This window comes from Lottia gigantea (assembly GCF_000327385.1).
Source record: "Lottia gigantea unplaced genomic scaffold LOTGIsca_7, whole genome shotgun sequence".
Taxonomy (NCBI): Eukaryota; Metazoa; Mollusca; class Gastropoda; family Lottiidae; genus Lottia; species Lottia gigantea.
The window spans coordinates 4,049,737-4,060,646 of record NW_008710370.1 but is presented as its reverse complement, the minus strand read 5'-3'; the positions used below and the strand labels follow the sequence as shown (position 1 = coordinate 4,060,646).

At 31.0% G+C, this 10,910-nt stretch overlaps 3 protein-coding genes across 3 annotated transcripts; 2 read left to right on the top strand and 1 right to left on the bottom strand.

Annotated features, from left to right (window-relative positions):
* The first annotated feature begins 444 nt into the window (after nt 1–444).
* On the top strand, nt 445–4,193 carry LOTGIDRAFT_229477 (hypothetical protein). Its single transcript, XM_009065654.1, has 4 exons — nt 445–503; nt 1,411–1,498; nt 2,262–2,382; nt 3,224–4,193. The coding sequence occupies exons 1-4, from the start codon at nt 501–503 to the stop codon at nt 3,315–3,317; spliced, it is 306 nt and encodes a 101-aa protein (XP_009063902.1). The 5' UTR covers nt 445–500; the 3' UTR covers nt 3,318–4,193.
* Nucleotides 4,194–5,433: 1,240 nt separating this feature from the next.
* On the top strand, nt 5,434–5,958 carry LOTGIDRAFT_107714 (hypothetical protein; the record flags this gene model as incomplete). The annotated part of the gene is made up of 1 exon (XM_009065653.1): nt 5,434–5,958. A coding segment is annotated over one exon (525 nt), but the record flags the coding sequence as incomplete, so codon positions are not given.
* A 551-nt stretch (nt 5,959–6,509) lies between these two features.
* Nucleotides 6,510–10,446, bottom strand: LOTGIDRAFT_229475 (hypothetical protein). Its single transcript, XM_009065652.1, has 7 exons — nt 10,325–10,446; nt 9,452–9,528; nt 9,098–9,121; nt 7,855–8,656; nt 7,250–7,329; nt 6,725–6,900; nt 6,510–6,695 (listed from the first exon to the last, which is right to left on the bottom strand). Exons 1-6 carry the CDS (start codon nt 10,386–10,388, stop codon nt 6,817–6,819), a joined length of 1,131 nt encoding a protein of 376 aa, XP_009063900.1. The 5' UTR covers nt 10,389–10,446; the 3' UTR covers nt 6,510–6,695; nt 6,725–6,816.
* Between the last annotated feature and the right edge of the window lie 464 nt (nt 10,447–10,910).

Below are 10,910 nucleotides of genomic sequence, written 5' to 3'. Positions count from 1 at the left end.
TTACAAAAAAAAAAAAAAACTAACCAAACGCAAGTCTCTCTTCCCTCCTTCACTTTGATAATGTTTAAAAATCTCTTAGCACAGTAATACAGTTGAAATTGAAAAGAAGCCACACAAAAATATCATTAAAAATGGACATTTCGAAATAGGCCCAACAAAGGACTATTGTCAAGAAATTAAGGCCCAGAATGTATTATTATTATGTTCTATGGTTGGAGTCGATACGACTGTTTGAGAATCGGTTACGAAATAGAAACAAAATTCTTGATTTTGATCTTTTATGAACTTTCTAAACATAAATTAATATTGTAGATGTTACATTTCAATAAGAAAATTCAATTGAAATATTGATCAAAAAAATCTAGACCCGTATAAAGTAAAATAAAGATTTTTATATATGTTCTCGCGTGAGAAAACGAGAAACGCCATATTTGTTATTGACTGCTAAAAGTTCACGTTGTAAAGGAAAGAGATTGATCCACGTAACGAAATTCTCAAACATGGTATGTAATTCATCGTTGAAGTTCTTAAATGAAAATTTTTTTTTTCAACCAATTCTCAATCGTACTTTTGACTACAATAAATGCATAAACCATGTTTATGTTTGCAGTTGAATTTTTGATAGTCTCCATTCCACTGTCCCACTCACTGCAAGTGTAATTGACTGTGGCACTGACTCAAGTAGTAGGTCCTGGCTGGGCATAGATAGGGCCTGCTGTCATCACAAATTCATTAGTGAGTCGAATTTCAAAAGATAATTTGAATGAATACCAGCTTTAAAAGAGTACTTAAATTCTTAAAATAAATTGAAATATATTAAATGAAAAGTTTTGACTTAAAATGGTCCTCAACCTCTGGCTCTGCTATAATAATAAGCAAATTCCACAGAGATGAATAATATGTGCTTATGTTTGTTTGTATTTTTTATTTTATCAATGTAAATACATTTGAATACTAACAATACCATAATATTGAAATTCTCATAGATCTAATCCGTAAAATTCAATTTAATATGGAATTTACGAAGACTGTATTCAGTATTTATTTTAGTATCAGTAATTAATTAGGCCTATCACTACACCCTTTTTGCAATTTTATCCAAAATTTGAAATTTTCAGATTATTTTTATAAGAATCAGAATAATCAACTTTAAAACAACACTGCTAGTCATAAATTGACTTCACAGTGATAAAATATAATAAAGGGGCTAAAAGCACACATTTGAAATTTGAAATTTGTTCTTATAGATCTAGAGATGTTAATTTCCAGCAAAATTTTTAGACATTTTTAGCTGAAATCTTTTGAAAGGAAACTGGAAATGGTGATTTTATTCAATGTTAACTTCTAAAAAATTACAAAAGATTCTTGAAATAAAGCCAGTTAGTGATTGTTATTTTATTATAATTTCAGTCTCATACAATCTTATTAGTTCAACCTCATTCCCGACCAGATACTAGAACTTATTCAGATTATGAATCCTTAAATGAATGTTTAGAAGGTAAGTAAATCATAGCTTACTCAACTCCTTACTTTTGACTTTTCTGTTAACTTGTGCTGAAATAATAGCAATAACTGTTCTGTCTTGGGGAATCTATTTACTTTTGCTGTTTTGAAAGCAATAACTTAAACTATTCTGTCTTAAAGTGATATTACGTCTTAGAATGAACATGAAATTTAAGTTCTCAAGAATGGTCAATATGAGTATATATTTACCAGTGAACTTACCTGGTGTCAAAAAGTTACAATTGAATCCCTGGAAAATCATAAAAATTCATAAAACTAAGTAATTATTGAAAAAGGCTTAATCTTCATATTAGTTATCAATAGTTAATTGCATATTTATGGATAATTACTAAGATTTTTGGATTTATCAGATTATATAAGGATCCTGTTATGTTATTTATGACACCAGGTATATCTACTGATGAATATATGCTCTTATTGGCCAAGTTTAAAATTCTCAAATTTTATGTTCATTCTAAGACATAATATTCCTTTAAGAATCAATTACATGTATTGTTTGCTTTTTGTCATATTGAAATCTTGTATAGAAAGTTGGCATTCACATTAGCTCAGAACATGTCAGTTATAGATAGGACTTGACAGTTGTAGATCGAGAGAGTGTTGCACGAGGACATTTGGCATTGTTTGATTTGCAAGCTTGCAATTTATTTTGAAAACTGAGAATCAAGCTTTCTTGGATAACTTAAGCCTAATTAATCTCAAGCCTTAAAGGTCACTGATTTGTAAATATTTTTAAGGTGTATGTAAGATATTTGAAGAACATTTAAAGAGATTAAACCCAGATCAACAGAGTATAACCTATGATATCAGTCAGTTGTTTGAATTTATTGAACAGTTAGCAGACTTAAGTTGTTTAGTGTAAGTATTAATATAGTGTTATATCTTTATTTTTTAACAAACAAAATGAATGTTTTAGAGTCAGTATGGCTGGGTATCGATTACCAAATTGAGATCGATTATTGATGGCAGGCTATCGATCAATAATCGATTAATAATGGGGAATCCTTCTCAATGCTTAATTAAAAACATGCCAAAATTCAAAATTTTATGGTTTATTTTTGCATATTCTTGCTTTGATCAGTTATTATAGTTTATTGTGGGTAAGTTATGTACTGAAGAGATTACTACTTGTTAGCAGGGGACATGGGAAAAAGTGTATCTTTGACATATAATCAATTAAGAAATTTGATAATCAAAATTATGAATTTGTAGCGACGATAATCGATTATTTCGATCATTTTACCCCGCCCTAGTTAAGAAATGTCAGTCAATGTCTAGAGACTAGTTGAAATGCTGTTAACTGATTCCTGTAGCAATATTGCAGTGTTTTAACCTTTGTTGACCCATGCTGCAATTCTTAAAAATGAAAATTACCAGCCCTTGTTAACTGATGATTTCATGATGTAATGAAATAACATATTAATCTTTTAAGGTTTTGTTTACCTTTTTGGATGCTAATAATTCACCAGTAAGCCCAATGTAACCTTTCAAAATGTGTGCATGGATGAATATAGAAAGTAACCTTATCTAGGCTTGAAGTACAAAAAAAAAACCATGAATTTATAAATGAACCATTTTAAATAAAAGGTATTGATTGCACTACATGTTTGGAAGAGTTCATACTAAAACCAGGGGTGTTAAATGATTACCACACTATTTCAAACTATGTAATATTCATGATCACTGTTTAATTTTTTAGGCAACAGAAATCATCTGGATTGTATGTTCCCCACAATAAAGAATGGGTAAAACAAGGAATATATAGTATGTTGAGGAAACAGGCTGCTAAATGAAAAGACCACAAGTGGATCTGAAAGTTTTGTCAAGTAGTGACAAGGATTTTGTACACCTATTGATGTCATCAGCTTGCAAATATTTCAAGATGATAAAAGCTATGGACAAATGTTTTCTAAAAGACTGAATGAAAGTTCATCATTTCATGTTTTAGTTATTTTAATTTTGTTTACTTTCATGCAAGGATCATGGAAATCTATTACATATTGAGATTTTGATGTGGTAGAGGTAAAAGATTTTCTTGCTTTTATATTATTTGGCTTCATGATGCTGCAACATGTAAGCTTATATATGGAATTATCATTATATGTGCTAAAGTGGTTGAGTAACTGCAGTTTATTTCTCAAAAAATGGTCAGTTTTTCTTAAAGGGTTAGAGGTTTTCTGTAACATGGACACTGATAGCATCAATTTGCACTGTTTCGGAAAATTGTTTGATAACGTCACTTATTGCAAAATGTGCTTTTATCACATAAGGCCCTTCGCAATAAGTGACATCATCAAACACTAAGTTTAGCAGGAACCAGATGTATGATTGAATTTGGAATTGTGCAAATTGATGCTATCAGTGTCTTTGATACACATAAAATATTTAGAAAACCTCATTACAATCTCTTCAAGTATAATTATCTAATACATTTGAGGCTTAAACACATATATGAACTTTTTTTTTTAAGAGGCCCTGGTGTGGCAATGAAACCAATGAAAGTAAAGGTTTAAGTTTTTGACAGATATCTCATGTTGGAAAGCTATTTTAAGTTAAAACCAGTGGAATTGTTGTTGGGTGACAATATCAAATCTTAATGTAGTGTGAATGGGAATAGTTCATTGTGTATTTTCATGTTTGTATAATTCTATTAAATCATTTGTATCAAATTTTCTTGTCTTTTTGTCATCAAGAAATATCTGTAAACATATTGGAAGATTCTAAACAAATACATGTAGTTCACTTTATTATTTAGTATATCAGGAAATATCCAGACCAATGTTAGTATGAACTGAACTTCCTTAAATAAAGTCAACTACTTGTGCACAAATATATTTGATCGACCAAAGTATACAACTGAAGGGCCCTTTAATTTGACTTGCTCTTCCAAAACTTCATGTAGGTGTATTATTCAGATTATATACACTTTCACAAATTTGGGAAGTTGCTATGCCTCGTTCCATACCTGCTGTGAAAATGGTGTTTACGACTTCCTTGCAAACAACAACTTTCTAACTAAAGGCTGACACCCATTTTCCTTTTTTTTTTTTGCTCAAAAAATTGTGTGTTGTTGAACGACAGGTCTGCAACAAAAGCGGGAGTTGTCTAGAGATATGTTTGATCGAAAGTCGTCCAGACATGCCTTGTAGGGAAGTGAGCAGGGTAATGTAAAAAAATTAGCTGGCCTTGATAATATTTGCTATTTTTACATGAAGGTCATGGTGAAAGTTAGAGAAGTCGAAAAATTGTCTCCATTTTCACGACTTTCCAAAGTGGTAAATACATGAGAAACACAAAACTGAACGGAAATTCACAACATTGACCCTGAACATGATAATCACGAGAGGTATGGAACAAGGTATAAGTTATTCATTTTGACAGACCTACATAAGCGATTCCTGGTCTCTGACTTTTCCACATAAATACAATTTTTTTGCATTGAAAAATCAATGTAACTTTCTGCATTGCACAATGACACAACATACTGGGTTTCCAGTGCCACTGCAGATTTCATGTGGGGACATACATATCATTCCTAATAGTGGATACTCAAATTATATTTGAAAGAGTAAAAATTAAAACAACTTTGTACTGGTATATCTATATAATGCATGTACATCAATTTAAACATCATAAATATAAAATACACTTTTCACAGAAGAGTATTTAATTCAAGATTTTAAAACTTGCTATGAATTCTTTGCTAGTGGTCTACAGTCTAGAAAATTTTGTTGTGTATGGACAATAAGAGGTGTGTACACAAAAAGGATTGGTAAGTTATTTAATTCAGTGATATACCTTATAAGTTAAATTAACATAATCATGAAATAGATTCACTTCAAGCAGATTAACACTAATAATTAAAAATCACCAAAATCTTGAACCAGATAAAAATACAGAAACACATTGTTGAACCTGGTCAGTATATTTAACCAAATCAACCTATTGAACATGATCAGCACATTGAACCAAATCAACCTATTGAACATGATCAGCACATTGAACCAAATCAACCTATTGAACATGATCAGCACATTGAACCAAATCAACCTATTCAACATGATCAGCACAATGAACCAAATCAACCCATTGAACATGATCAGCACATTGAAGCAAATCAACCTATTGAACATGATCAGCACATTTAACCAAATCAACCTATTGAACATGATCAGCACATTGAACCAAATCAACCTATTGAACATGATCAGCACATTGAGCCAAATCAACCAATTCAACATGATCAGCACATTGAACCAAATCAACCTATTGAACATGATCAGCACATTGAGCCAAATCAACCTATTAAACATGATCAGCACATTGAACCAAATCAACCTATTGAACATGATCAGCACATTGAATCAAGAAGATGTCCATCACTTGTTCCAAACTTTCCTTAAAGTTTTTGTCTGGTTTGAAATTATCGAATGAAATTTGATGCTTTGCCAGTTAAAGAAATCACTTAAAGGAAAATTCCACTGTTTTGTTGGTCAAGAAATTTCTTTGCTAAAACTTGTAAAAACTATACACCAAAATCTATACAAATGTATCCCATACCATACCTGAACTAAAATAATCCAGTCGTTTATTTTTTTATGCCAAAACATTATGTAAAGTGTTACGTAACCTTTTAAAGTTTGTTATGCTTTTTGCAAGCTGTTAGAAAACTACTGTAAAAAAACTAATAATTGTCGAGAAATATGTCTCCTACGTGTTCTAAAGGTTTCAACTAAATGTAACAAGCAAGTATAAAGCCAAACACCAAAACTAGGTCAAACTTCTGTATTAATAATTAGTATTCTCTATTTTCAATTAACACTTTTAAAACAAATACACTTTCATTAAGTAGATACATGGATATAAATAGTCTACTTTAGAAATATATTCCGGTATAATTGAACATGTTTTTGATAATGAAAATGTTTTACAAAAAAAGCAGAATGCCCCTTTAATACTTTTAAGAAGTAGAGATAAAATATAATGAAATGAAAGATCCTTTATTTGACTATTGAAGTTCCTGCTCCATTGCTTTGATATGATAACAAGAAATGCAAGTCTGAACCCAACATAATTAGTCAGATCAACACATTAAGATAACATAATGAGTCGCATCAACACATAGTCAACATAATGAGTCGCATCAACACATAGTCAACATAATGAGTCACATCAACACATAGTCAACATAATGAGTCACATCTACACATTAAAATAGTTCAACACATGAGACTTTTTACTGGAGCCAAAACCAGATCACATCGTTGTGAACCATAAACCAAATGATACAGTCTATCCTTCTATACTCAATTCAAATTTTTCAATCTCATCAAAGTCTCCATTGACTTTTTCTGCCCAAGCATCTACTTTTGAAACCTGTAAATAAAGATACAACACAAATTGACTTAAAATATCACGCTTTAAGACAAAATGTTCAATAAAAGACTGCAAAATAATTTGGTGAGATGATTATTTCAAGTTTTAAAAAAAAAAACAATATTGATCTGACATAGTCCTCAAATGCCTATGTGTTCCACTAATTCTGTACATCTATAATGCAGATGTGGATGTTATGTTTCAGTTTTTTCTGCCAATACTGTATTTATGATCAGATCCTGTTTAGCAAGCAAGTGTCTGAACTAGCGGAAGTCAAACAGTTATCTAACATAACTTGAAAACTTTTTCAATGCTAGTTTCATATATCTAAATCACAATTGTAACTTACTGAAACTCTATTTTTAGATTTCTTTACTTTCAATTTAGCTCCTTTATAACCTTTATTTATACTTTTATTTAGCTTTAATTCTGAAATATTTCAAAAAGATTATATAATCATAAAATACAAAATATGAAATGTAAATATCAAATATAAATATGAAATGTAAAGTTTTTATATTCGCCTTTTTTCTGTTCCAGATTAGATCGATTAAGACAAACAACCATGCATACAGCAAAATTTGTATTTCCTGAGGTAAAGTTTTTTTTTTTGTCATCACTGCTAATATAACGTATAACGACTATAGAGTTTCTGAATGAAGTCACAATCTAATTTTCAAACTATGTAGTAACCTAATAAATTATTTTGATTGAACTAAGACTGTCACATTAACTAAAACTACGTGTTTGATGACGTCACTAACTGCAGAGGGTGTTATGTGATAAAGCATATTTTTTGATAAGTGACATCATGAAAAGCTTAGTTTTGGGGGAAATGCAAGAACCACAGATGTTTGATTGAAAATTAGATTGGTGTAAATTGATGCCAACACATAGGATTTTAAGAAAACCCCCTACAATCCCTTTTTAAGTACTCATATGCAATATCATTACCTGGTTCTGGATTTTCAATTTCAAATATTGGTTTAGGTATGTCATGTTGTTCTAGTGAGAACTGAGATAGTGAACTCACTAGAGATCCATAATCTGAGGTAGGACTTGGTGTAAAAACTTTCTCAACCGGGGAAAATAAAATTGAAACGGTTTCATCTAGTCCCATCTTAATATCTGTGTTATAATTTGAATCTGATTTGGATTGATCACTGGGAGTTGAAGTGTCTTTGGCTGTTAAACGTAATAATTTTCGTGGGGGAGGTGATACAAACATACCACTATCAGCTTTGTCACTCTCATTTCCTACTTTCAGATCACCCTTAGGTATTGCAGGAGTCAAATTCACACTATCACCAAATTTTCTTTTTGATCTGCGAACTATTGCCCCTATACTTTGAGTTCTGTCTGATGGACTGTCTGTGACAGGGACACACAATATAGGTGTAATGGATTTCTTTGTTCGCTTCTTTGGACCGAATTCACTTGGAGTGGTAACATTTTTCCTTTTGAGACCAGCTCCAGGCTTAACAGTGTCTTTATTGATATTTGTTTCATTATTAATTGGAGTGCTTGCTAAAATTCTGTTCTTTTTCACAGGAATTTTAACTGAGCTTTTTTCACTCTTGCGTTGTGTTTTGGAGTTTTTAGTTGTGGTCGGTTTCTTTTTTGGTTTTTCAATAACAGGTTCAACATCTACTTCATCAAAATCATATTCATCAGCCGGTGAAGGAATAGGACTAGTAGAACTGCTGGTACTCTCTGAAGAATTCTCCTTATCACCATCGTAAGCTTGTTCTCCAGACTGCAAAAGAGAAAATAAATTTAATGACTTATACACATCCCTAACATCTATACTAACGTTTAGTGTCTGCTTACAATAGGAATAAAAATCTGAGTAATGTTCTTGTCCTTGGTAGATTAGATCCCCTTTCATTAACTCCCTGAAACAATCGCTTTGCATTTCTGAATTATTTGTTTTGTCTTATAAATCTCTCCAGAAGTAGGTAATTTCTTATCAAATAGATGTATTCCAATGTTAATATCCACATCCCCTACTTGTTACCTAGGCCAGTGTTTCTATAAGAGAAAACCTTATACAATATGAAAAGACACTTATCTTATATTTAACCCTAGGTAAATCACACAATATTACAATTCCTTCATAAAAGATGATGAATATTAAAAGTTATGTTTGTTTGTGACAACAGATATCTACTTACAAAACCGAAAAAAGTAAACTTACCTCACATTTTCTAAGTTTCTTTTTCTGAAAAATAAAGTTGATAAATTAACATTTATCAATCAGCAACAAAAAAGTTTGGAATTTAATTTGGATTTTTATGGGTGTATCCGTCATAAAATATTTAAAAAAGATTCAGCTGTCAAAGCCATCAAATCTCAAATTTCTTTTGTTAAACACCTCCTTAAAAATCTATCAGTTGATAGAAAATATTCCATAGACCTCATTCACATCGTGTCTTTTTTCTGTTCCAGACTTTGTATTGTAAATAGAAGAAAGCCAGGATTTTCACAAACACTATTAGTGAACTTTTCTTGAATTAGAATATTTTGCTATAACTATAAAAAGTTACATTACCATCAACCTTCCAGATTTTCTGTGTCTTGTTCTATTTAATGGTGTATCAGAATCACTTGACACCAGACTTCCTGTACCTATAAAAAGATTAAAGATTATCATACAAACTGTTTTGTGGAACTTATTTAAGATAAGTACTAGCTGGCATAGGGTCAGCAAACAATTCCACTATGGTTTACTCATAATCTCATTTGGATTTAGCAATATGAATACATCTGTAGTCCCATACACACAATTGTTATCTGTCAACAAAACTTTTAAATGATGTCCAAAATTTCAGAAACGTGAAATAAAAAGAAAATTCATGATGGGCTGACTCTACTCACTGTACACATTGCAAAACTGTGGTCTAAGAGTAATTGAGTTCATACTTGGCCACAAGTGTTCAAGTGCCATTCTTTGATGAGTGCGGAATTTGTAGTTATCATTATTAGGCTTATGTCTACAACTGAGCTCAGAATTGAGAATCTCTCATTAACAAATTCTATTTGTCTTCAGGTCCAAAGGCATATAAATATGAGGTTTAGAGATTTCAAATAAGAAAAGAACACGCTTCAAGTCTGCTTCTTCCTCCCTTCCTTCCTTTCTGAGATATTGACCTACATTTCGGACTAAAAATTCCCATCTAAAAGATATTTTTTTTCATAGAATCAACCCAAATACAATCTTCTAAGGGTTTCAGCACTATTTTAGTATCTTAAAGTTGATATATTTCAACACAAAAATTTAGAAATAAATGGTGAAAATGAGAATGAATAATTCGATGAGTAAATAAAATGACAGAAAACTTCCTCTTATTATTTAAAGCCTAATCTAGTCTGAAATAAGGGCATTTTCTAATAGATGCGGTAATATAAAAATATTCAATAATACCAGAAAGTGTAGAGCTTTCACCACCCCGTTTGTCTTTTCGTTTTGATCTCCTTGTAGTCGACATGTTGTTAAAATCTAACAAAACTATTATAGGCCTAATCAAACTTGGCGCTGATTTCTTTCAAACCATTCATGTAGCAGGTGCGCAGTGGCGTCATCTATACATAAAGGAAAGATAACCCATTGTTATTTTCTGTTTCGTCTGTTCAGTTATTGTAAGATATTTCAACAAATTTAACTTAGTGAACTTAATAATTAGTAGAAAATATATGGACTATGACTTACATAATCTATACTTTCATTAAATCTGAACACTTTCTGTCAAATTGATGCTGAACCATAAAATACGGTTTTTTAAATAATGAGTTGTCTCCCTTAGACTACAAAGGCTAATTCAAAAAGTAAAGTAACAAACTGAATCTTTCAATCACAAGGGACCATGTAAAATTTTCAAATATAATAGATTAACCATCCAATCCTTTCCATCTGGGGTTGAGTTTCCAATATGAATATTAGGATTAAAGGTTTATGAGTAAAGTAAGGCCATCTGAGTTTAATCAAATCACAAATAAGACTTTTTTTAATT